Below are 27,868 nucleotides of genomic sequence, written 5' to 3'. Positions count from 1 at the left end.
TAACTAGGATCTATAGAGAACTCAAATTAATCCACATGAAAAAAGCCAACAATCCCATATATCAATTGACAAGAGACATGAATAGAACTTTATATAAAGATGACAGACGAATGGCTAAAAAACACATGAAAAAATGTTCATCATTTCTATATATTAGAGAAATGCAAATCAAAACAACCCTGAGATATAATCTAACCCCAGTGAGAATGGCCCACATCACAGAATCTCAAAACTGCAGATGCTGGCATGGATGTGGAGAGAAGGGAACACTTTTACACTGCTGGTGGACCTGCAAACTAGTACAACCTTTCTGGAAGGAAGTATGGAGAAACCTCAAAGCACTCAAGCTAGACCTCCCATTTGATCCTGCAATCCCATTACTGAGTATCTACCCAGAAGGAAAAAAAATCCTTTTATCATAAGGACACTTGTACTAGACTGTTTATTGCAGCTCAATTTACAATCGCCAAAATGTGGAAACAGCCTAAATGCCCACCAACCCAGGAATGGATTAACGAGCTGTGGTATATGTACACCATGGAATACTATTCAGCCATTAAAAAAAATGGAGATTTTATATCCTTCGTATTAACCTGGATGGAAGTGGAAGACATTATTCTTAGTAAAGCATCACAAGAATGGAGAAGCATGAATCCTATGTACTCAATTTTGATATGAGGACGATTAATGACAATTAAGGTTATTGGGGGGGGAAGCAGAAAGAGGGATGGAGGAAGGGGTGTGTGTCACACTTTATGGGGGCAAGACATGATTGCAAGAGGGACTTTACCTAACAATTGCAATCAGTGTAACCTGGCTTATTGTACCCTCAATGAATCCCCAACAATAAAAAAAAAAAAAATAGAAAACTTCATGGGTTAGGGATATACTGGCTGATATCTTGCAGGTTAATTAAACCAAAAACATTATGTTTATATTATATTTATGTTCTGACAGGAATTTACAAACTAACAAGTTTGTGTCTGATGACATTTCACAGAAGGGCGTGTACAATGAGGAGGTCTCCATCTCAAACTCCTCCTCCAGTCTGTCCTGAAGGGAGGTGGGTGTTTCCTCTCAGTGTCCTGCATTCCTCCTGCCACCCCTCTAGGGCAGGGCTCCAGACGTCCTCCCGTCAGCCCAGCAACCAAGGCGGATCAGCACCCCCAGTCAGCAAGCTCCCCCATCTGACAGTTCCTCTTCCTGGATTACTAGAACACCAGCCCTGCACAGCGCCTGCTCCTTTCTGAATCCTAACCCCTCAGTCCCTGATCGCCACCCCCACCCAAATCTCATCGCTCATGATGTTCTCATCACCTTCACTTTAACCCAACACTTACTCCCTCAGCTCCTTCGTCCCTCCTGCCCTGTGATCCTACCAACCTCCATCCCCTGTGGGACCCTGAGTGCCACAGTGGCCCCACTAGCCACCCTGCCCATAAGGGTGAAGGACATGAAGGGACACCCAGGAGTGACTCACACCCCCATGTGTCCGCACAAGAGGCAGCTCCCCATGGAGGCAGGAACAAGGCTGGCTAGTTCAGCAAGATACATCCTTTGCCAAACAAAGCACCAAACACAAGATAAGTGCTCATAATTATTTGCCAAAAGCAGACCTGCCTTTCACTGTGCTGGCCACATGATGCTGGGCCCAGAAGGTGCCTGAACTGGGAGAGAGTCACCCATGCACCATGTCCTCGCTCTGTCCTCAGCTGGACAGCTGAGGGCAAATACCAGTAAGGAAAGTGCCCATGGGCTCCGAGGAGACCACTGGCAGCCTTGTCCTGTGAGTGAGAGAGTGCTCAGTTGAGGTAAAGCCCTGTTTATTCAAGTGAGAGTAGTAATTCCAGCACTTTGAGAAGCCAAGGCAGGAGGATCACTTGAGGCCAAGAGTAACTAAAGCAGTCTGGGCAACACAGGGAGACCCTGTCTCTACAATAAATAAATAAATAAATAAATAAAAACTTAACTACAAATGATGGCAGGCACCTGCAGTCCTGGCTACTTGGGAGGCTGAGGCAGGAGGACCATTTGAGGCCAGGAGTTCAAGGCTGCAACGAACTATGATATGCCAGTGCACTGCAGCCTGTAGAGCGAGATACTATCTCTAAAATAATAATAAATAGAGTTATTTTTTTCTTGAGACAGAGTCTCACTCTGTTGCCCTAGGGTTGACTGCCATGGCATCATCATAGCTCACAGAAAATTCAAACTTTTGTGTTCAAGAGATTCTCTTGCCTCAGCCTCCAGGGAAGCTGGGACTACAAGTGACCTCCACAATGCCCAGCTAATTTTAATATATTTGTTAGTAGAAATAGGATCTTGCTTTTGCTCAAGTTGCTCTCAAACTAGTAAGGTCAAGCAATCCACTTGTCTCAGCCTCCCAGAGAGCTAAGAATACAAATGTGAGGCCCAGAACCTCTAGCTCAGCAGCTAGGGCACCAGCCACATACACTAAGGCTGGCAGGTTAGAACCTGGACCAGGTCTGCCAAACAATGACAACTACAACAATAGCAACAACAAAACACAGGTGTTGTGGTGAGTGCCTGTAATCCCAGCTACTTGGGAGGATGAGGCAAGAGAATCACTTAAAAGTTTGAGGTTGCTGTGAGGTATAACACCACAGCATTCTACTGAGTGTGACATACTGAGACTCTGTCAAGAAAGAAAGTAAGAAAGGAAGGAAGGAAGGAAAGAAAGAAAGAAACAAAGAAAGAAGGAAACAAAAATACTACAGGTGTGAGTCACTCAGCCCAGCCTACCAGAGTAAATTTTAAAAATAAAAATAAAGTGAGATTTAAAGGACAATACAATTCACTGGAAATTCACACTGCATCATCAAAGACAAAGCAATGCTGATGAAACACAGGTGGCAAGCACCTGTTTCTACATGATAATGAATAAAACATCACAAAATATCTCATAGTGCTTTAAACACAGTCAAATGTCAAAACTTCCTGTTAAAAGAATAAACGTGACTGAAAATCATGTTATGCTTATGAATGCAAATATATGCAAGAATTATGCCTATGAACACAACCGCCATGACTGATGTGTTCGACATTCACACATAAGTAAAAGGAATCTTTTCATGTAGGTATATGGACCTATTTTATTTAGGTGAGTGCTTTACATATTCATTAACCTATTTTTAAAACATCATGCATTAAAACTTTCACAAAAATCACAGTAACGAGACCAAAGTGTGATGAACTCAGCAATGGAGATGTCAAGCTGACAGTGCTGCTGTCCTTCTCTAAGGCAGGTGACCTCCCAAAATAAAACATGGTGACAGTCTGCTGCATAGACTGAAAGCACTTTCCCAGGCATACACAAACATTTGTTCCTTCTTAGAATTTTAGGAAATGGGATTATCCTTTTGCAGAAGATGGATTTTTTTGACAAAACAACATAAAAAGCATGTTTTTTCAGGACAGAGATTAATTTTTTCTCCTTATGACACATATTGACAGGTTGGGCGCAATGGCTCACGCATGTAATCCAAGCACTCGGCGGGGGGGGGGTGCAATACATTATTGACTGAGCTCACAAATTCAAGACCAGCCTGAGCCAGAGCGAGACCCTGTGTCTAAAAATAGCCGGGCATTCTGGCAGGTTCCTGTAGTCCCAGCAACCTCAGTTGTGGGGTGGAGGAAAGATAATCACTTAAGCCCAGGAGTTGAGGTTACTGTGAGCCACAATGCCATGGCACTCTACCAGGCATGCCAATAGGAGACTCTGTCTCAAAAAAAAAAAAAACAGATTGCCAGCACTCATTCCTGAGTACAAACCATGTTTTTCCTTCACTCTCTATCTCGAGCTGTTGATCCCAAAGGCTCTCACGATTCAGGCTCCTCTGGAACCAGGTCCAAGTAATTTTAACATTTACCTTGTAACATCTCCAATGTTACTGTGTTTACCACCATGACTGGTCCTAAAAAAATACTTCAAATAATGTCACTTAGTCTCTTATACCGTGTTTTTTGCTTGTAACAGATTTCTAGCTCAGTTACCAGTCAAAGTGCAGCGATGATTGTTGTGTTCAAGTGAATAGAAGTAAAGACAGTGAAGATTTCCACCGCAGAACTCTCTGGAATGCATGCTCAGCTGCCCCCAGCACATTACCATCCCTACAGAGAAGATCACTCGCTGTCCTCATTGCTGTGGGATCCAAAGCTGGAGGAGAACTCTGGCCACCAGACAGGAAATGCATGAAAGGGAAGAACCTGTCTTGGAGTGCAGCCAGGGAAGGGTGTCCATGGGAGCCTGTCACTGATCTAACCTGACTCTGCCCTATGAGGACTGTGTATCAAGACCCCACCTCAGTCCCAACAAAAAATCAGCCCAGCAAGCCAGAGACAGATTCACCCTGAGGAGCCCTGTAGACCATGAAGACTCTGAGCAACTGGGGAGGACACAGTGGAGGCTGCCAGCCAAGTCCTGAATGTAGTGAACAGAGCAGTGTGGGGAATGTTGGCTCTGGGAGGCTGTGATCACTTTGTCACATGATCCTGTATCAGCAGGGTCTGGGCACCAGGGGGAGTTGGAGGTCTGTTATTGGGGGTCTGGGTGTGAGCAGAGCTGGGATCAGCCATCTGGTGTGCCTGGTGCCCTCTGCTCAGGATCACAGTTCTGACCAACCCACCCCCTGGGACCAAACAGCCCCACCCCTGACACTCAGGCAGAGGGGCCTGACCACAGCCCAGGGTGGGATCAGAAAGCTGGGGGATCATTTGCATGGAGAATGGGGCCTCCCTTCTCAAGGTATGAAAAGGAGACAGTCAGACCTGGGGGAGCTGTGCCTCAGCTGTGGGCACAGAAATCAGGACTCAGGACAGTCTCCACCATGACCTGGTCCCATCTCCTCCTCACCCTCCTGACTCACTGAACAGGTGACCAGACATGGGCCAGGAGAAGGGCCCTGGGGAGACCCTGGGCCCCTGCTGTCTTCTTTTCTCTCCAGACCCAGAATCACCATGTCTGTGTCTCACCCTTCCAGGGTCCTGGGCCCAGTCTGTGCAGACTCAGCCATCATCGATGTCTGGATCCCTGGGGAAGATGGTCACCATCTCCTGCTTGGGAAGCAGCAGCAACATCGGGTGTGGTATTTATGTGAACTGGTACCAGCAGCTCCAGGGAACAGCCCCTAAATCCATCATCTATGGTAAGAGCAATAGATCGTCAGGGGTCCCTGACAGATTCTCTGCCTGCAAGTCTAGCAGCTCAGGCTCCCTGACAATCACGGGACTCCAGAGTGACAATGAGGCTGATTATTTCTGTCAGTCCTATGACAGCAGCCTGGGTGCACCCACAGTGCTCCAGGCCCATGGGGTAGTGAGACAAAAATCTCCTTTTCACCCCCCAAGAGGGTGTAAACCCAGCAGCTGCTGCTCAGGCCTGGCCTGTGGCTTCTGCTGCTGTTGCTGCTGCCACATGGACACAGCAGAACCCACAGGTGCCACCTGGGAGTGGAAGCTCCACCTTTTCTGTTATTCACAGAAATCTATTTCTAGAAAAATTGTCCCCAAGGAAACAGAAAACCCTGCTCCTTATCAGCTTGATATACAGAATCTTTTTGTAAGGAAGTTCAAGGAAGTTTTGAGGTGGCAGTTCCATGTCATCCATCCTCTTCCTGATTCCAGGATGTCCCAGATTTATGTCACCCTTGTGTGAGTTTGCAGCTTCCATACCTGTTCTCTTGGCTGTACCCTCTTAGTCTCTTCTAACCATAGGATAACTAATGCACAATCATGTGACCATATTTAATGTGTGCAATTAGACACACTTGGGTATTTTATGCTCCCTGGAAAACATTCCCACAATCAATATAAAGAACCTCACTGCTACAAAGGCCTCTGGACGGCCCTTTCTGATTCTTCATCAGATTCCTTCCCTAATGCTGCCCTACATGAGCACTGATCTACTTTCTGTCCCTGTTGCTTTCCATTTTCTAGAATTTAGAAATGGTATCCTATGGCATACACCTTTTGAGGTCAAGATTCTCTCCCTCAGCACAATTCCACCGAGGATCTTCTATACCGCTGCCAAGTTTCCACCAATCATATCACCGTCACATGCACTTTTACCTCTGTGGGTACTTCCTCTGTTCAAAAATTATTAAAAACATATTTTCAAACACGTAGTCATAGATACAGATATAAACCAAGCTGGTTTGCAGGTATTTTCCTTCTTTAAATTAGCATATCTCCCAGGGTCCCTGAAAGTGCTTGGTTCTGAAGGAACGGGGCCCACAGTGCCAGGGAATGCTTGGCCCTGCTTTCATCTTGTTATTATTTACTTGCCCTTCCTTGGTACTGAAAAATTGTGGGTCTTTTGTTATTTATTTTATTTTTTTTGAAAAGATAGAGTTTTACTATATTGCCCTTGGTAGATTGCCATAGCGTGACAAAGCTCACAACAACCTCTAACTCCTGGGCTTAGGTGATTCCCTTGCCTCAGCCTCCCAGATAGCTAGGACTACAGGTGCCTGACCCAATGCCTGGCTATTTTTTTGTTGCAGTTAGACCGGGGCCAGGTTTGAACCCGACACCCTTGGTACATGGGACGGACGCCCTGCCCACTAAGCTATGAGCGCCACCCTATTTTTTAATTTTTAAGAAATAATGCATCATAAAAATATAAAATTAAAAGATATGAAAGTAGGCTTAAATTATACCACAAGTTAAAAATAAAAATTTAAAGAAAATGGTAAGGAAGAACTTCCCAAATCTGGGCATGGTGTCTTCTATCTGTAATGCCAGGACTCTCAGACGCTGAGGTGGGTGGACTGCTCAAGATAATGAGTTTGAGACCAGCCTGAGAAAGAGTGAGCCTCCATCTCTAAACAAAGGAAAAAAAAAAACAAAAAAAAAACAGCCAGGCAAGGCATTGTGGCAGTCACCTATAGTCCCAGCTACTGTGGAGGCTTAGGCAAGACAATTCCTTGAGCCTAAGAGTTTTAGGTTGCTTTGAACTGTGAGGCCACAACACTCAACAAAGTGCAACAAAGTGAAACTGTCTCAAAAAAAAAAAAAAAGAAAGAAAGAAAAGAAAAGAAAGGGACTACCCTTTCTAAATGCTCTGGCTTGACCCTTTGGGTCAGCAGAAGTGATCCATGGTGCTGATGTTTATTTATTCTTCCAGTGAAGGTCTGTGTGTATAAACACAAATGTCTAACTGCACGTGTGTGTGTGTATGTGTGTATCCACATGTGTGTTTTCCTTAACAACTATAACCTATTGCTTTTCTAATCTTTATTGATTATTTATAAAACCTATTTACTGAGTGTCCTGATTATTCTGCATAAGCACTATGTTCTTAGAAGTCCAAAAAATCCCTAAGCAACATTAAATAGAAAGGCTTCCAAAAGGAAGAAGGATGGAAAAATTAAATATCAAGAAGTCAAATAAAGAAAACAAACTTTGCCCATTTCTTTTTTGGAATTATATTTATTGGAATAAGGAGATGTGGAAGAAAACAAGCTAGAAGTAATAAAGGAGAGAAGACATGAAACATCAGTGCTCTGAGAGTAAGATGATCAGCTAAGTGAGGCCCTTGCGACTTTACTGGAAGAAGCTCTCTTGAATTTAACATTTTACATTTCTATGCATCTAAGCCAGGCATGTTGGCTTAGCATTTAATGCTAGCTTCTGTGAGAGGCTTAGACAGGTGGATCACCTGAGTTCTAGAGTTCAAGACCAGACTAAGCAAAAAGTGAGACCCCATCTCTATTAAACATAGAAATGCTAGGTGGGCATTGTGGCAGTCTCCTGTAGTCCCAACTGCATAGAGACTGAGGCAAGAAGATGGCTCAAGCCCAAGCATTTGAGGTTGCTGTGAGCTGTGATGCCACAGCACTCTACTGAGGGTGACATAGTGAGACTCTGGATCAAAAAAAAAAAGCACATTACAGGTGTGAGTCTCTGAGACCGGCCTAATATCTAATAGAGTAAATTTTCAAAATAAAGTGAGAGTTAAAGGAAAATAAAATTCACTGGCCTGTACCTCCCCACAATCCACAATTCCACCACAATCCACGTGTGGAATTCCTTTCTTGATTCCACCCCACCTGCATCCTGATGGAAATAAAGACCACATGATTTCTACAGAATGGGGATTCCATTTTCCTTTGTTTTGTGCCTTGCAATAATCTTTCTTCCTTACATTAAGAACCTTTCACTTTGGGGGTCGGGGGGTGAGGCAAGATGGCTGACTGAAGCCAGCTTTCCACAGAGGCTCTTATCCAGAGGAGAGTTAAAGGACAGAAGTTTAGCAAGTAACCTGGAGGATTAGAGCTGAGCCAAGAGAGAAGGTTGAAGAATGCACATCAACCCTGCTGAGGCGAGCGGTGACCCCAAGGATACAAACAAAAGGTATAAAATCCATCTTCAAGTGGATGGTAGTCCCCTTCCCCATGAGAACAGCTCGCAGTACTTCATACAAACAAGCAGGTAGAGCTCAAAAGTCCTCCCATCCCACGGGAGAGACCCTCTTAAAACTGGACCTACTTCCCCAACTAGGGTGCCATGGCACTCTCCTCCCAGGCATAAAACTATATAAAACTGTATATATTCTCTATCTGTGTTATTACCTCTTCTGAACTCCCAGCACTCCCCTCCACTCTCACTCAGAGGTCTGGAGGTATGTCCCCCAGGAGTCCAGATTCTTGGGTATTTTCTTGAGAGTTGTGGACAAGGCATGGACTATGCTGGTCAGTGCTGATTCTGCAGCATTCGAGTAAGAAGAGGACAGTCAGCTAAGAGGGAACCATAGAGGAACAGCAGTGCCCAGAGGCACAGAGCAGGTGCCGCAGTGGCAACAATTGGGCTCACCCCTGGATATTCCGGAGTCACATTCCTTGTCTTTCTGGGCAACTAGAGGAGGCTGGGCATCTTCTCCCATGGAAATCACTGGCATAACAGATCTGGGACTGAAATGCAGGCCCCATGAGTAAAGAGTTTGGCTGAGGCAGTACCAGCCTGGGTGGAGCTGGGGACTAGAATATTTGCATGCAAAGCCGGCAGATTCTCAGGGCAGGGCTGACCCAGAGGACTGCTAAACTGTGAATAAGATGCATCCGGCCCTCAGGGGATCATTAGCTGAGACAAAAGAGGACAGGCAGAGGCTGAAACTGACAGCTAACTGTGCCACTCCAACACAAACTGCAGTCAAGACAGGGCAGCAGCACAGACAGGACCTGAGTCACAGGTTTTGTGAACTCAAACAGTGTCTCTTCTGCAGGGGAATATAGGTGGGACAGAAACAAATTCTGCAAAGTTGTTCTCTTCTGTCAGTAACATCAATCAGGGGCAGGGCTGAAACTGAGTTAACAGCCTCCATTAAGCACTCGAGGTTGTCAAGCCTCACCTCCACCTGCCAGATACTGGCAGAGATCAACAGCCTGGCTGAGAATACATAGATCTCCCTGTAATTCAGGCAGGTGCAACTTCCTGGAGTATTAGCTCATTGGAGGGAAATGTGTCAAAGCCCTGTGTGGTTATCAGTGACTGAGTGTGACAGAGGTGCAAGAGGGGGAAGGAGGCTTCAACATCCAGACTAATATATTTCCTGGGTGGGTCCTCCTGATCTCACAGAGAACCAGAGCAAGTTGTATTTGAGTTGCCAGTAGACCCCTGCGATCTAGTTGCCAGAGACCTTTTGAACACTCCCACCTGAGACAGGTGCTGACTGAGACATTGATTTGGACCTCTTGAACTGGGCCAATCACCCAAGGACTATCCAAGTGGTACCCTGGGTTTGTGGTTGTGGGAAGGTTTGATTTTCATGTTCCAATTGTTGCCTGTGTGTGTGTGTGTGGGGGGTGACTTAATTGTTGGTATATCTCCAGAGCTGAGACTTCAACCCAGAGAAACTTATTCACTAGGGTAGGACAGAGCCTAGCTGAAAAGAAGACAGAGTCACTTAGCCCCACCACAGCAAGTAGGTCCCCAGTTGCTCAGGCCATATCACTACATGGGTCATTGGCAAAGCTCCAAGGAAAAAGACACAGATACTAGTCCCAGCTTTTGGGCAAAGGGCTAGTTAATCACTACTCCTGGAGCCCCCAACCCAACTTCTCTTTATCTACTCATCTAGTCAAATGGTGTAAAATAATCATGGGGTGGAAACAGCAAAAAAAAAAAAAAAAAAAAAAAAAACTCTGGTAACATCAACAACCAGAGTAGATCAACCCCCACAAGAAAAAATATGGCAAACACAACTGAAGATCCCATTCATAAACAGACGGCCAAGATGTCAGAAATCGAATTCAGAATTTGGACTGCAAACAAGATTAATAGAATGGAGGAAAAGTTGGAATTAGAAATTCTACGAGTTATTCAAAAGTTGTCTCAAGAATTCAAGGAATTTAAAGACAAAATCACCAAGGATTTTGACATACTGAATCAAAAATTTTCAGCCCTCAAAAATCTAAAAAATACAGTAGAATCCCTATGTGACAGAGTGGAGCAAGCAGAAGAAAGGATTTCTGACATCAAAGATAAAGCTTTTGAACACTTTCAAACTCTCCAAGAGGAAGAGAAATGGAGAGCAAAAACGAATCATTCTCTCACAGAGTTCTGGGATAATTTGAAGAAAACTAATATTCGACTCATAGGAATCCCTGAAAGTGAAGAAGTGGCTTTGCAAGGCACAGAGACTCTTCTCCATGAAATTATGAAAGAGAATTTTCCAGACATGCCAAGAGATTCTGAAATTCAGATAGCAGACAGTTTCAGAACCCCAGCACAACTCAACCTGAATAAGACATCCCCCGGAACATCATAATTAACTTCACTGAAGTTAATATGAAGGAGAAAATTCTGAAAGCAGCCAGACATAAGAAAACTGTAACCTGCAAAGAGAAGAATATTAGAATGACTGCAAATCTCTCTGCTAAAAATTTTCAAGCTAGATGAGGGTGGTCATCAACTTTTATTCTCCTAAAACAAAATAACTTTCAACCCAGGATCCTGTATCCAGCTAAACTGAGTTTCATTTACGATGGAGAAATTAAATACTTTAATGACATTCACATGTTGAAGAAATTTGCCATAACTAAACCAGCTCTAAAGGTCATTCTCAGACCTATCCTTCATAATGACAAGCACAATCCTCCACCACAAAAGTAAACTCACTCAGAAACGTTTGATCAAACTCCAACATCCACAGTGACAAAAGGATTAAAAATGTCCACTGGACTACTGAAAAACTCAATACCCCAAATTCTACCAGGCTAATCAATATTCTCCATTAATGTGAATGGCTTAAATTGTCCTTTAAAGAGGCACAGGTTGGCTGACTGGACACAAAAACTCAGCTCAGATATCTACTGCATACAAGAATCTCATCTTACCTTAAAAGATAAATACAGACTCAGGGTGAAGGGATGATCCTCTATATTTCAGGCAAATGGAAATCAGAAAAAAAGCAAGTGTTGCAATTCTATTTGCAGATACAATAGGCTTTAAACCAATAAAAATAAAGAAGGTTAAGAATGGTCACTTCACATTTGTTAAGGGTAATATTCAATATGATGAAATTTCAATTATTAATATTTATGCACTCAACCAGAATGTGCCTCAATTTATACGAGAAACTCTAACAGACACGAGCAACTTGATTTCCTCCAGCTCCATAATAGTTGGAAATTATAACACTCCTTTCCCAGTGTTGGATAGATCGTCCAATAAGAAGCTGAGCAATGAAATTTTAGATTTAAAATTAACCATTGAACATTTTGATTTAACATACATCTACAGAACATTTCATCCCAACAAAACTGAATACACATTCTTCTCATCAGCCCACAGAACATACTCCAAAATCAATCACATCTTAGGTCACAAGTCTAAACTCAGTAAATTTAAAGGAATAGAAATGATTCCTTGCATCTTCTCAGACCACCATGGAATAAAAGTTGAACTCAGTAACAAAAGGAATCTGCACACTCATACAAAAACATGGAAACTAAATAACCTTATGCTGAATAATAACTGAGTCATAGATGAGATTAACAGGGAAATTACCAAATTTTTGGAACAAAATGACAGTGAAGACATGAATTATCAGAACCTCTGGGGTACCGCAAAGGCAGTCCTAAGAGGGAAATTTATAGCATTGCAAGCCTTCCTCAAGAGAACATAAACAGAGTAATTTAACAACTTAATGGGACATCTCAAGCAATTGGAAACGGAAAAACATTCCAAACCCAAACCCAGTAGAAGAAAGGAAATAACAAAAATTAGAGCAGAATTAAATGAAATTGAAAACAAAAGAATTATACAACAGATCAATAAATCAAAAACTTGGTTTTTTGAAAACATCAATAAAATAGAGAAACCTCTGGCTAACTTAACCAAGAAAAAAAAAAAGAGTAAAATCTCTAATTTCATCTATCTGAAATGGTAATGATGAAATAACAACAGACTCCTCAGAAATTCAAAAAATCCTTAATGAATATTACAAGAACTTTATTCTTAGAATTATGAATATTCGAAGGAAATTGACCAATACTTGGAAGCACACTACCTTCCAAGACTTAGCCAGAATCAAGTGGAAATGTTGAACAGGCCTATATCAAGTTCTGAAGTAGCATCAACTATACAAAGTATCCCTAAAAAGAAAAGCCCAGGACCAGATGGCTTCACATCAGAATTCTAGCAAACCTTTAAGGAGGAACTTGTAACTATATTACTTAACCTTTTCCAAGATATAGAAAAAGAAGGAATACTACCCAACCCATTGTATGAAACAAACATCACCTTCATCCCCAAACCAGGAAAAAACCCAACAATAAAAGAAAATTATAAACCTGTATAACTAAAGAATATTGATGCGAAAATACTAAGCAAGATCCTAACAAACAGAATCCAGCAACACATCAAACACATTATACAACATGACCAAGTGGGTTTTATCCCAGGGTCTCAAGACTGGTTCAATATACGTAAATCTATCAATATAATTCATCACATAAACAAATTAAAACACAAAGAACATATGATTCTCTCAATTGATGCTGAAAAAGCTTTTCATAATATCCAGCATCCTTTCATGATCAGAACACTTAATAAAATTGGTACAGAAGTGACTTTTCTTAAACTGATACTGGCCATCGACAGCAAACCCACAGTCAGTATTGTATTCAACGAAGTTAAATTTAAACCATTTTTACTCAAATCAGGAACCAGGCAAGGTTGCCCATTGTCTTCACTGCTTTTTCACATTGTAATGGAAGTCTTAGCCATTCACCAATAGAGAAGAAAAGGCGATCAAGGGTATCCATATAGGGTCAGAAGAGATCAAATTTTCACTTTTTGCAGATGACATGATTGTATATGTGCAAACACCAAGGATTCTACTACAAAACTTTTAGAAGTGATCAAGGAATACAGTAGCATTTCAGGTTTCAAAATCAACAATCATAAATCTGTAGCCTTTATATATACCAACAATAGTCAAGCTGGAGAAACAGTCAAGGACTCTATTCCATTCATAGTAGTGCCAAAGAAGATGAAATATTTGTGTGGGTACCTACCAATGACATGAAATATCTCTATAAACTCTAAGAAAAGAAATAACTGAAGATGCTAACAAATGGAAAAACATACATGCTCATGGTGGGAAGAATCAACATCGTTAAAACGTCCATACCACCCAAAGCAATATATAATTTTAATGCAATCCCTATTAAAGCTCCACTATCATACTTTAAAGATGTCAAAAAAAATACTTTGTTTTATTATGCAATCAGAATAAAACCTGTAATAGTCAACACATTACTTAGAAATAAAAACAAAGCAAGAGGAATTACGCTACCAGACCTCAGAGTATACTATAAATTGATAGTGATCAAAACAGCATGGTACTGGCACAAAAACAGAGAAGTATATATATATATATATATATATCAGAATAGAGAACCAAGAGATGAACCTATTTACTGTTGTTTGATCTTTGACAAGCCAATTAAAAACACTCACTCAGGAAAAGATTCCCCATTTAACAAACGGTGATGGGTGAACTGGCTGGTGATGTGTAGAAGACTGTAATGGGACCCACACCTTTCACCATTAATTAAGATAGACTCTCACTTGGGCGGCACCTGTGGCTCAGCGGGTAGGGCGCCGGTCCCATATGCTGGAGGTGGTGGGTTCAAACCCAGCCCCAGCCAAAAAAAAAAAAAAAAAAAGATAGAATCTCACTGGATTAAAGATTTAAACTTAAGACACGAAACTATAAAAATACTAGAGGAAATTGCAGGGAAACTCTTGAAGAAATCAGTCTGGGCGAATATTTTCTGAGGAGGACCCCCAGGGCAATTGACAGCATCAAAAATACTCTACTAGGACCTGATCAAATTAAAAAGCTTCTGCACAGCCAAAAACACAGTAAATCAAGAAAGCAGACAGCCCTCAGAATAGGAGAAGATATTTGTAGGTATGTCTCCGACAAAGGTTTAATAACCAGAATCCACAGAGAACCCAAAAGTATTAGCAGGAAAAGAACAAATGATCCCATCTCAGGGTGGGCAAAGGACTTGAAGAGAAACTTCTCTGAAGAAGATAGGTGCATGGCCTACAGACATATGAAAAAATGCTCATCATCCATAATCATCAGAGAAACACCAAATCAAAACTATTTTGAGATATCATCTAACTCTAGTAAGATTAGCCCCCATCACAAAATCCCAAAACCAGAGATGCTGGCATTGATGTAGATAAAAGGGAACACATTCAAACTGCTGGTGGGAATGCGAACTAATAGGAACTTTTGGAAAGATGTTTGGAGAACACTTACAGATCTAAAAGTAGACCTGCCATTCAATTCTACCACCCTCTACTAGGTGTATATCCAGAAGACCAAAAATCACATTATAAAAAAGATCTATGTATCAGAAAGTTTATTGCAGCTCAATTCATAATTGCTAAGTCATAAAAGAAACCCAAGTACCCATGGACCCATTAATGGATCAATAAATTTTAGTATATGTACACCATGGAATATTAGGCAGCCTTAAAGAAGGATGTAGACTTTACCTCTTCCATGTTTACATGGATGGTGCTGGAATATATTCTTCTTAGCAAAGTATCTCAAGAATGAAAGCAAAAGTGTCCAATATATTCATTGTATCAAAGTAACAATGTACTCAAATTATTTGATAAAACCTATTTATATAACCCAATTATATCCCAGGAAGAAGGGAAAAGGAGAGAGAGAGAGGGTAGGGGAGGGGGGAGAAAGGGGGGAGGGAGAGTAATTGGTGGGACCACACTTACAGTGCTTCTTACAAGGGTACATGTGAAATTTACTAGGTGTAAAATATAAATGTCTTAACACAATAACTAAGAAAATGCTGTGAAGGCTATGTTATCAAGTTGGATGAAAACATTTCAATTTGTATATAAAACCAGCACATTTTGCCCCATGATTGCATTAATGTACACAGCTATGATTATATATATATATGTATTTATATATATATATAATAATAATTGAAATGAAAACATTTCAATTTTTATATAAAACCAGCACATTTTACCCCATGATTGCATTAATGTACACAGCTATGATTTTATATATATATATATATACATATATATATACATATATATGTGTGTGTGTGTGTGTGTGTGTGTGTGTGTGTATAAAACACAGCCAGGGGTGGCACCTGTGGCTCAAGGAGTAGGGCACCCACCCTGTATACCAGGGGTGGCGGGTTCAAGCACAGCCCCAGCCAAAACAGCAACAAAAAGAAAAAAAAGATGGAAAATAAATATAAGAATAACACAGCCAGCCACTGTACAGCAGAGCCTTCTACCTACCTGAGTATCCACCATGGTTGTCAAAGTATACTACAGCTAGTGTTGATGAGCAATAGTGACTTGCATGTTAAGACAACACACAAACCTTGCCCTATATATTCTGTTTCATCACAGGTAAGCTTAAAAATAGAATTTACAAGCCTGTTTATTTTTATAACAAAAATTGTAGAACTAAGCAATCCTAGCCTGTTATTATGAAATGAGAACAAAAAAAAAAAATGAGTTGTTTGCATCCACGATATGAAACATGACTTCAATCATAGATGCTGTTTTCATATCAGCATTGTTAGTTCTCTCTCATATATTGCAAGGAAGTAAGCTTTCTTTCATTCTGAACATTTGCTATGGCATTTATTTTTGTTAAAACTCATCTTGTGGGATTGAAACTATAACAATGATGGCCAATTAGAATCCAGATTTGCCATTCAACATATTATCTGTCCTTTATGGCATTTTCTAACATATCAGTTTGATAGAAATGTCTTCTGCGTGTTCAAAGAAATAGTTTAGTATGTTAATATTTGAATATAAAAATTTTCAATCACATACAACTGAGTGACAAAAGTGTACTAAATTTCCATCAACTTTTGCCAATTGGGTTTCCTTTATTCCACTCCTTACAACCACCATATGTCATTCCACCCACAAATAACTCAGTGTACATTTATAATAAATAAAGCCTTTAACACAACTAGAGTGACATCATTATATTTGCTCAATTAACAATATTTGCTTAACATCATCAAATATTTCTTCCATGATTTATTTTTCATATATAGTTTATTTATTCAAAGCTGAATTCAAATGACATCCACACACTTACATTTGGCTAGTATGTCTTTTTATTTTTTTTTTGTAGAGGCCTCACTTTATGGCCCTCGGTAGAGTGCCATGGCTTCACACAGCTCACAGCAACCTCCAACTCCTGGGCTTAAGCGATTCTCTTGCCTCAGCCTCCCAAGTAGCTGGGACTACAGGCGCCCGCCACAACGCACGGCTATTTTTTGGTGGCAGTTTGGCTAGGGCCGAGATTGAACCCGCCACCCTCGGTATATGGGGCCAGCGCCTTACTGACTGAGCCACAGGCACCGCCCTGGCTAGTATGTCTTATGTATTTTTCACAGTTTATGCTAGTTCTCTTCCATTAATTTTTATGTTGATTATTCGTTGAAGAAAATGTGTCTTGTGATATTTTCCACATTGTTCTAGGATTTGGATTTGGCTGTTCTTTTCATTGTTTCTCTAGCTCACACAGGGAGGGGGTATGTACATCTTAAAGAATCTTTTTTTTTTTTTTTTCTCGTAGAGACAGAGTCTCACTGTACCGCCCTCCCGTAGAGTGCCGTGGCATCACATGGCTCACAGCAACCTCTAACTCTTGGGCTTAAGCTATTCTCTTGCCTCAGCCTCCCGAGTAGCTGGGACTACAGGCGCCTGCCACAACGCCCGGCTATTTTTTTGTTGCAGTTTGGTGGGGGCTGGGTTTGAACCCGCCACCCTCGGCATATGGGGCCGGCGCCCTACTCACTGAGCCACAGGTGCCGCCCTAAAGCATCTTTTTAAGAGGTTATATAATATGTATGATTGTCCCATATGGGCAAGATTGATCAATTGATTCAACATGATTCGTGAATTAGTTTTAGTTTTCCATCCAGCTTTTACCTGTTTAAACATTCCTTGGTGATCCTTGCCTAAATCCATTATTTCATGAGCGATGTTAAAGGTTTTATTTTAATGTTCTCTCTTGATATATGATCTTAAATTCTTGTATAAGGTTGACCTTTACATATTTATTTCGATTTTTTTGTCATTCATAAATACAAAATGTTATTTGTACTTCATTAGTGTTGAATGACTAAAATGCTATTCATACCACAATACTCAAGATAAGTTACTCAACTACATCATTGTTTATTTACTTTGAGCAAAACAGGGCAATTAAAAAAAAAGATGTACTAAAAATAGAGTTCACAAATTATCAGGAAAAAAAAGAAAAACCATAGTCTAGGCTTAACTGGAGTAAGTGTCACCATAAAGTCCATGATCAGGAGGAACTCCATTTTGCCTTGGGCTGCAACAAGCAGTAGATGTGGTGATCTGCAGGCAGGGCTGGCATCTTCATGTGGCTCCTCTCAGCTGGGTACGGCTCTCCCAGATGTGCCTCCAGTGGTCCTGTGGCCTGGGCTGGCTTGGCCCAGCTGCCTTGAAATCCCTTCCAGGCCTCTGGGCACTCCCCCTTCTCCTCATTCATGCTGTCACTCTGCTGTGCCCTGGTTTTCTGCCTCCTCCTTGCCCAGCATGCTGGCCCTGGCCAGCCCCAACCACTGGTGGCAAGTGTGCCCATGGCTTAGGGATTTGAATGCAGCTGTGGAGGGAGCTGCACACTGTTGCTTCTGCTTGAAAGAGGGGGCCAAAAAGTAAATGGCATGGCCTGGGTACATGACTAGGGTGTGGAGATGACCACAATCTGCAAGACCTGGAAGAGAGAGCACAGACAGAAGGTGAAGGTGTCCTAGCTGACATTGTCAGGCCCTGGGTGGCCATGCAGGAAGTGGATTCTGTGATCAGCAGGGTGTAGAACAACACCTGAACCAGCCATTTCCCACCCACCCATGCTCACAGGGAGGGTGGGTGGGATCTAGGGGCACTGTGAAGGCAGGTCAAAGTTGGGCCTCCTCCGCACCCCAGTAGAGAAGGGGTGGCTAGCAATCCATGCTGCTCCAGCTCACAGACACAAAGCTTGCACAGCCCTAGTATCAGGGAACTTTCTACCTTTTATGGAAGGGGAAGCTTCGTCTCATTTCCTGCCTCTGACCATGGGGTATAGGAGGAGGGATCGTCTCCATCCAAGAGCCTGCTCTGTTCCTCTGAGCTCCAGCTCAGGGACTGCACCCACCCTCTGAGAACCACAGGGCCTGGGGACTGCCTTCCCAAGACAGATGTGGAAACCAAGGCCAGCTCCACTCAGAGTCTGGGCAGTGCTGTGCAGTTTCGGCTTCTGCTTAACCAGTGCCCCATCCGTTCCACACTGAAGGCTAAGCTTCTGCACTCAGACTGAGGTCACCACCCCGTTTCTCAAGCATATGTCCGCAAACCACCTTCCACAGCTGTGGCTGCCTGGAAAGGGTCTGGCATTCAGCCAGCATCATACCTGGCAAGGCAGGAGTGTGAGAAGGGAGGAGGGCTGCAGGGGTACAGGCCAGAGGGTTGAAAGGCGGTCACAGCTGTGTTGCCTCCAGACTGGTGCCTGTCCCCGAAGAGGCCGATTTCACTGGAGCTGTGTCTTGTCCTGAGAGCCTCAGCCACACCTTACCAGCACCCTTTTCTCTCTTGCCAGTTGTGTTCATGACAGTGAAGGTCCCTCCCTGGCTGGAGGTGATGGAAGGTCCTAAAGGAAGAGGCTCCAAGGGCCATCAGGGCTGGTCTTCTGTGACTCGAGCCTCTGGGAGTGTGGACAGGTTCAAGAGATGAGGAGGCCCTGGAGCTGCTGCCAGCGCCTTCCTTCCCTCCCCATCCTCCCCCTGGTCTCTTTCCTGGGCCCTCTGTTCCTCACTATCAGTGCAGAGCCATGCTACTCGCGACCTCCATCCCGCGCCCTCTGTCCCACGCCATCCTTCTGGTGTCCTCAGTCCCGAACCATCATTCTGCGTCCTTCCTTCAGTGCCATACTTTCCACATATTCCATCTCGCGCTTTTGGTCCTCGTGCCGTCCTTCCCGCGTCCTCCCTCACGCTCCATCGTAAGGGCGCCTACATCCCGTGCCATCCTTCCTGAGTCCTCAGTCCCGCGCCTTCTTTCCGCGTGGTCCTTCCCGCATCCTCCCTCCCCCGCCAACCTTCCCACATACTCCATCCAGCACCATCTTTCCGGCGTCCTCCCACCAGGGACATCCTTCCCATGTCCTCCGTCCTGCACCATCCTTCCCACGTCCTCCCTCTCGAGCCATCCTTTCTGCATCCCCAATATCGCATCCTCAGTCCCGAGCCATTCTTCCGCGTCCTCCCTTCAGTGCCATACATTCCGCATATTCCATCTCGCGCTGTTGGTCCTGCTCCATCCTTCCCGCGCCAACCTAAACGTTTCCTATATCCCATGCCATCCTCCCTGAGTCCTCAGTCCCGCACCTTCCTTCCCGCAACGTTCTCCCCCCCATCCTCCATCTCGCATCCTCCCTCCCATGACAACCATCCCAGGTCTTCCATCCAGCGCCATCTTTCCGGCGTCCTCCCACCAGGGACATCCTTCCCATGTCCTCCTTCCTGCACCATCCTTCCTGTGTCCTCCCTCTGGAGCCATCCTTTCTGCATCCTCCATCTCGCTCTCTCAGTCCCGAGCTATCCTTCCAGCGTCCTCAGTCCAGAGCCATCCTTCCCGCGTCCTCAGTCCCAAGCCATCCTTCCCGCGTCCTCCCTCTCGAGCCATCCTTTCTGCATCCTCCATCTCGCTCTCTCAGTCCTGTGCCATCCTTCCCGCGTCATCCCTCTCAATCCATCCTTTCTGCATCCTCCATCTCGCGTCCTCAGTCCCGAGCCATCCTTCCCGCGTCCTCCCTTCAGTGCCATACATTCCGCATATTCCATCTCGCGCTTTTGGTCCTCGTGCCGTCCTTCCGCGTCCTCCCTCACGCTCCATCTTAAGGGCGTCCTACATCCCGTGCCATCCTTCCTGAGTCCTCAGTCCCGCGCCTTCTTTCCGCGTGGTCCTTCCCGCATCCTCCCTCCCCCGTCAACCATCCCACATACTTCATCCAGCACCATCTTTCCAGCGTCCTCCCACCAGGGACATCCTTCCCATGTCCTCCGTCCTGCACCATCCTTCCCGCGTCCTCCCTCTCGAGCCATCCTTTCTGCATCCCCAATCTTGCGTCCTCAGTCCTCAGCCATTCTTCCCGCGTCCTCCCTTCAGTGCCATACATTCCGCATATTCCATCTCGCGCTGTTGGTTCTGCTCCATCCTTCCCGCGCCAACCTAACCGTTTCCTATATCCCATGCCATCCTCCCTGAGTCCTCAGTCCCGCACCTTCCTTTCCTCAACGTCCTTCCCCATCCTCCATCTCGCATCCTCCCTCCAGCGCCATCTTTCCGGTGTCCTCCCTCCAGGGACATCCTTCCCATGTCCTCCTTTCTGCATCCTCCATCTCGCTCTCTCAGTCCTGTGCCATTCTTCCCGTCCTCAGTCCCGAGCCATTCTTCCCGCGTCCTCCCTCTCGAGCCATCCTTTCTGCATCCTCCATCTCGCTCTCTCAGTCCCGAGCCATCCTTCCCGCCTCCTCAGTCCCAAGCCATCCTTCCCGTGTCCTCCCTCTCGAGCCATCCTTTCTGCATCCTCCATCTCGCTCTCTCAGTCCTGTGCCATTCTTCCGGCGTCCACAGTCCCAAGCTATTCTTCCCGTGTCCTCCCTCTGGAGCCATCCTTTCTGCATCCTCCATCTCGCGTCCTCAGTCCTGAGCCATCCTTCCCGCGTCCTCCCTTCAGTGCCATACATTCTGCATATTCCATCTCGCGCTGTTGGTCCTGCTCCATCCTTCCAGCTTCCTTTGTCCTTCCGGCGTCCTCCCTTTCGCACCATCCTAACCGTTTCCTATATCCCGTGCCATCCTCCCTGAGTCCTCAGTCTCGCGCCTTCCTTCCCACGTGATTCCCCCATTGTCCATCTCGCATCCTTCCTCCCATGACAACCGTCCCACGTCCTCCCTCCAGGAACATCCTTCCCTCGTCCTCCATCCTGCGCCATCCTTCCCGTGTCCTCCCTCTCGCCCCATTCTTTCTGCAACCTCCATCTCCCGCTGTCAGTCCTGTGCCATCCTTCCAGCCTCCCGCGCCCTCCTTCCTAGGGTCTCGAGCTCCCGCACCTGCGGGCCTGCAGCGCCAGCGGAGGTTGACCGGTCGGCTCCCAGCCCACGCACCACGTCGGTTGGACACTTTCCCGCACTCTCGCTCCCGCCACTGGCCGCAACACGGTTTCCGAGACGCTCCCGCTACTTCTTGAGTCACTGTGATCTTCTGGAGAGTTTGGGGACTTCCAGAGAGTTTTATTTCTTCAGGAAAAGACCCTGAAGGCTCCATGAACAGCAAGACCTGCAGCCTGGTTCCTCCCTTAGGGGGAATCCCAGGCCGGGGTGGGAGTCCAGAAAGTCCTTCCCTTGTCCATCCCTGTCCTCAGCCCTCAGTCCCCGTGGGTACCTATGAGCTACTGCCCCGTGGAGGGGCCATTTTGGAGATGCCAAGGCCTGTTATCCCCAAGGTGTCACTTGTGCCACGGACCCTGGGTGGGGCTGGCACTGAGATGCCCTGGGAGGGGGCGATCTGGAGGTGACTTGTGTGCCACAGACCCTGAGCAGGGCCTGCACGGAGTTGACCCCATTGGGGAGTATTCTTGAGGTGATCTGTGAACCACTGTCCCCAGGTGGGGCCACCTTGGAAATGCCACAGCTGGAGATCCCAGAGGTGACCTGTGCACAACAGACCCTGGGTGGGGCTGGCATGGAAATGACCACAGTGGGGGCCATCCCTGAGGTGATCTGTGTGCCACAGACACTGAGCGAGTCTGACACAGAGTTGCCTCCGGTAGAAGCCATACCTGAGGTGAGCTGTGCACCACTCCCCAGTGGTGTGGCCACCTTGGAGATGCCACAGTTAGAGATCCCAGAAGTGACCTGTGCACAACAGATGCTGGGTGGGGCCAGAACAGAGATGACCATACGGGGGGCCATTCTTAAGGTGACTTGTGTGCTGCAGACCCTGAGAAGGACCGACACTGAATTGCCTCTGGTGGAAGCCATCCCTGAGGTAACCTGTGCACCACTCCCACCTGTTGGGGCCACCTTGGAGATGCCACAGCTGGAGGTCCCGGAGGTGAGCTGTTCAGCAGTCCCCCCTGGCGTGGTCACCTTGAAAACGCCACAGTTGGGGTTCCCAGAGGTAATCTGTGCACAACAGTCCCTGGGTGGGGCCAATACAGAGTTGACCTCAGTGGGGGCCATCTCTGAGATAACCTGTGCACCACTCCAACCTGTTGGGGCCACCTTGGAGATGCCACAGCAGGAGGTCCTGGAGGTGCGCTGTGCACCACTCCTCCCTAGTGTGGCCACCTTGGAAACACGACATTTGGGGATCCCAGAGGTAATCAGTGCACAACAGACCCTGGGTGAGGCCAGTACAGAGTTGACCCCAGTGGGGGCCATCCCTGAGGTGACCTGTGTGCTACAGACAATGAGCAGGACTGACATAGATTTGCCTCTGGTGGGGGCCATTCCTAAGTTGAGGTGTGCACCACTTCCCACTGGTGTGGATACCTTGGAGATGCCACAGCTCAAGATCCCAGCGCTGACCTATGGACAACTGAACCTGGGCGGGGCCAGGACTGAGATGACACAGACAGAGAAGAACTACAAGGTGACATGTGGGCAACCACCCCTCAGTGAGGCCAGCTCAGAGATGTCAAGAGCAGCAGCACGTGCCATTGGGGAACAGCAAACTTTGATGAAGGTGCGTGGTGGGCTTTGGGAAATAGGATGGACCACTGGTGGCTGCACGGTATGATTTAAGGGGGATATCCCACACCCACTGCAGGAGCCCAGAAATGACTCCAGGTCCGGGAGGTGGTGGTGAGAGTTGGAAGGGTGGGTGCAGGATCATGACCCTGGTCACCATGGGGACATGTAGGTTTGGCCTGCCTTCGACCAAATTGGGCCACCCAGGGGGTGGTAGGCCTTGGTGTACTGTAGAGAGGGCAGAGGTGGTGATCCCTGGTGTTGTTGCTCCTCTGTCCAATTAGGACTCTGGAGGCTAGAGAGGGGTGCAGGTGTTGTTGGGGGTGTTAGGGTGGCATGTGTTCCCTGTCATAGTTGGGAGGGGCAACCTGAGCAATGACTTATAAGATTTCCCTAGATAAACACAGCCACCAAGTGGCAGGAGGAATTCATCTTGTACATTCCCTTCGGAATAACTCAGCCACCAGGTAGCAGGAGGTCTCCCAAGGTGTCCAGTTCTCTGTAGAAGGATTCCAAGCAAGTGTACCTGCGATAAGAGCCATTCACTTCACTCAGGAACTGGCACTGGTGTTTCTGTCCATGTCTCCGAATTCCCTGTCCCCCTGCATAAGTCACTCTAATATTTGGCCCTGTGTTTCCTTATGGCAGTGGAACACTTCCAGACTCTCTGGAAACAAGTGGCTGATAGAGGGATAACCTGGCTCTTCCTTAAACTTTCTCATGGTGCTGCAGAGACATAGGGAGTTGCATAGGCTCTCTGCTTGTCCTGATTTTAGTGCCCTTCCTAAATCTTCCCTCCAGGATCTTGTGTTGGCCAGAGAGCCATTGAAGAGGGGTGAGAGCCCTTCCCTGGGGTTGGAAGTGTCTGAGCTTCCCAAGACTTGACTGTGGGTGAGAGTCAGTACTGCCTCCTCATCCTTTAATGTCTACATTGAGTCTACATTTTGTCTTCAGTGCTTTTTCCCTTCGGAGATTGAGGGAGGAAGTGTGTGTGTGTGTGTGTGTGTGTGTGTGTGTGTGTGTGTGTGTGTGTGTCCACAAGTAAAATCAAGTATTTCCAAACTGCCTCCTTTTCTAGTAAACTCAATCCAGTCTTCTAGCATTGAGACTCTCCTACACTTCATATTGCAATGCAAATCCTTGTCTCCCAGAGTTCCTTTCTTCTTGCCACTTCTGTAGTCACATCAGCCTAAGGAGTTAGATTCCTGAGGGTTGTGTTCCTAAGAGTTGTGGGTAATGCAACCACTGACATTTGGCTTTCACACTATAAGGTATAAACTAGGTTATTGAATCACTGAACTTTAGAGGGATTCGACTATTCTGGGAAAGTGATGGAACCTATGGGCTTTTTCTGTACAGAGACACCAAATATACAACATGGCAAAAAATTTAAAAAATATTGCAAGTTAGGCTAAACATAAGTCAAGGTTAATAACTCTTGAATGAGAAATTTGATAATTTTCCTTTTAACCTATTTGCTTTCAACCTTTTATTAATGTTGTGTCTAATTCCTACAGTTGCCTGAAAGGAATTTGTGTATATAGTTTTTACATGGGAGACAAAAGATTAATGAGGGGAACAGCAAAACTGAGGACAGAGCAGGGGTGAAAACAACAATTTGGGAGAGATCTCTGGGGGCTTGGAGATGTGGTGAGCTAAGAAGTAACACCCAAGAAAGCGTTATTCTTAGCCCCTTTTAAATGCATGATTGGTAATTAAATGGCATAGCTAGGTTTTATTTTACTAGCTAAGAATTAGTTCTTTTAAATCCTGCGTTGGCATAATGACCCTGCGGTAGCTAGTAGGGTTTCTGTGGTTCCTGTTGGAGCAACAGGCAGCTGTCATGCAGGGCTGGTCTAGTCTCCTAGAAAATGGGTCACAGCTCTGGCCAGGCCAGGGGGAGAGGGTGGAGCAGGGAGAATGGGTTTGGTAATACAGCCTAAAGTCCACTCATGGTTCTTTGTGACTCTGTTGTTACTTTTACTCGTGAATCTCTAGGGACTGATTTTAGAGGTGTTAAGTACATCAGGTTAAATTTAGAGCATAATTATCTTGATAACTTGAGTTAAATAATACCGCATTTATCCCAAATTTTTGATCACTGAAAACAGAGTAGCCTGATTATATTTAAATTAGAAAGAAAACTGTCCCTTTTAATTACAGCAAAAAAAAAAATGATATGGAAAGAAATATCTACAAATGTGTAAACATTTAAATTTAAAATAAGATTTCAAGGTTCGTTCTATTTTCATGAGAACACTATTCTCTGGGCCTTTTCTTTAACTATTTGTCCACCCTGTACTGGTCTTTCCTTGAAGGGTAGTTGGGACCTGTTCTGCCTTTGAAGTAGTGTCCCTGGGATGACACTTTAATCAGGGAATCCACGTTCAGCCTTCAGCATAGGGCTGGGCACAACATACCAATAATAATGGTGTTTTTCCCAAATACTGTGATCAACATTGAACCACTTTACTCAATGAAGATACAACCCAATCTTACTTCCTATACAAGCTTTCATACTTGCTATCCTTTAAAAAAAAAAAAAAAACTTTTCTATTTTAGATGTTATAGTTTTATTGGCATAATGAAATTGTAGAGTCCTTGGTATGTAAAGATGGGCAATACAAAACTTGTTGAATTCGATTGAAAGTAGTGTTTACTTTCTTATAAACCGCATGGTATTCTTTTACTTTTTCCAAAACAGAAAACAAACACATTGCTAGACAGAGTCCTGGAAGAACAGCCACCTTCTGGCAGGTAAGTGCAAGGCTTTGTACTGCACATGTGGTGTGTGCTTAGAACATTATATTCCATGGTGAGTTTCGGGTCACATTTCTTGTAGGTGAGGATTTTGTTATTGTTGTTTTTTTCCATTAGCACCAGCATTGTTTGTTTAATAATGAAAAATTTGACTCCTGTCCTGAGGTTACTTTATAAGGCCTATATTTTGTAGGAATCATAAAGCCTTTCAGAGCTGGTGTGTATGCTCAGTTGGGTTCAAAGTGATTCAAAAGTGTACCTCACATCACATAGTATTCAAACATAAAGGTTGCACATTTTATCAAAGTTTAAAGCTTATTTGTAGAAACAATTGAAAATAAGAATACTAAAAAAATATGCATTGTGTTATTCACCAAAATTTCCTTTTTTTTTTTTTTTTGAGACAGAGTCTCACTCTGTCACCCTGGGCACATGGCATCCCCCAAGCTCGCAGCAAACCACACCCCTGGGTTCAAGTGATCCTTCTGCATCAGACTCCCAAGTAGGGGGGATTACAGGCACACACCACAACATCTAGCTCACTTTTCAATTTGTATTAGAGACTGGGCTTTTTTTTTTTCTTTTCCTTTCTTTTAGAGACAGATTCTCACCCTGTGTCCCTCAGTAGAGTGTCATGGAATCACAGCTCAAAACAACCTCCAGCTCCTGGGCTTAGGCAATTCTTTTGTCTCAGCCTCCCCAGGAGATGGCACTATAGTTACCCACCATAACACCTGCCTATTTTTTTGTTGCAGTTTGGCCAGTTCCAGGTTTTAACTTGCCACCCTCAGTATATGGGGCCAGCACCCTACTCACTGAGCTTCAGGCACCGCCCTAGAGAATGGGTTTTGTTCTCATAAACTTAGCCTGTATTGCATCATTTAACTTACTGATATGTGGGAAAGACCATCTGCTAGTGTCAACACCTGTTGTGTCACCATCTGTGTGCTCCAATAGGACTCTGCTGATTGACGGCTCAGTTGAACTGAAAAGAGGCCTGAAGAAGCAGAAGCGTCATATATTCTTGTACAATGATGTGTTTGTTGTGGCCAAAACCAAGTAAGTGGACTGAATATTCTCTATCGGTAATCATTATCTAATTGCATTTTCACTAGCAAAGATACACTTTCACTCTATGGACTCAGTGCCTATGGTCACAATGTCTAGTCTCTGTTACTATGACCAGCATCTAAATTGAGTTTTATAATTCTTTCCTTTTTTGGTAAAGAAATGTGTCAATTATTTATGCAAGAAGCATTCATTAAGTTCCTGTGCCATGCCTGAGTTATGTGGGAGATATAACGGAGAAGGTGATGGGTTCAGTCCTTGCTCTTTGGTAACTTCCATTTTAATATGGGAACTTATGTGTGTGTTGGGGGGATAGGATGACAGATTGTGATTACTATATAAAGAAATAGGGTACTGGGTGAAGTAAAAGATGAGGTGTATAGTTGGTAGGTGTAGTCAAGGAGAAAATCATTGAAGGAAGAAATGTAAATAGCCATTTAGATAGATATAGGGAGGAGGAACATTTTAGGTAGAGGCAACAAGCACAAAGGTGGTGGGGAGAGCTTGGCCCTCAGAGGAGTAAAAAGAAGCCCTGTGTAACTGGAGCCTAATGAGCAGACGAGAGTGGTAATACTTTGAAGCAGAAAGAAAAAAAAATGGAAGCAAAGTTAGCTTATCAGGACCTTTGTAGGAATGTTAATTACCTGTTGCTGTACAACAAGTTACCCCAAAACATAACAGCACAACACTGCAAACATCTCCTACATCTTCTCTGATTTGG

At 44.7% G+C, this 27,868-nt stretch overlaps 1 protein-coding gene across 1 annotated transcript in view; it reads left to right on the top strand.

Moving 5' to 3' along the window:
• Positions 1-5,153: 5,153 nt before the first annotated feature.
• LOC128573851 (rho GTPase-activating protein 20-like) overlaps positions 5,154-27,868 on the top strand; it is a 67,876-nt gene continuing 45,161 nt past the window's right edge. The window contains exons 1-4 of the mRNA XM_053574308.1: positions 5,154-5,165; positions 22,565-23,314; positions 26,024-26,076; positions 27,037-27,138. Coding sequence (XP_053430283.1) covers positions 5,163-5,165; positions 22,565-23,314; positions 26,024-26,076; positions 27,037-27,138 — 908 coding nt within the window. The 5' untranslated portion in view covers positions 5,154-5,162. The remainder of the gene's footprint in view (positions 5,166-22,564; positions 23,315-26,023; positions 26,077-27,036; positions 27,139-27,868) is intronic.

This window comes from Nycticebus coucang, chromosome 21, assembly GCF_027406575.1.
Source record: "Nycticebus coucang isolate mNycCou1 chromosome 21, mNycCou1.pri, whole genome shotgun sequence".
NCBI lineage: Eukaryota > Metazoa > Chordata > Mammalia > Primates > Lorisidae > Nycticebus > Nycticebus coucang.
This window is presented reverse-complemented; position numbering and strand designations above follow the sequence as displayed.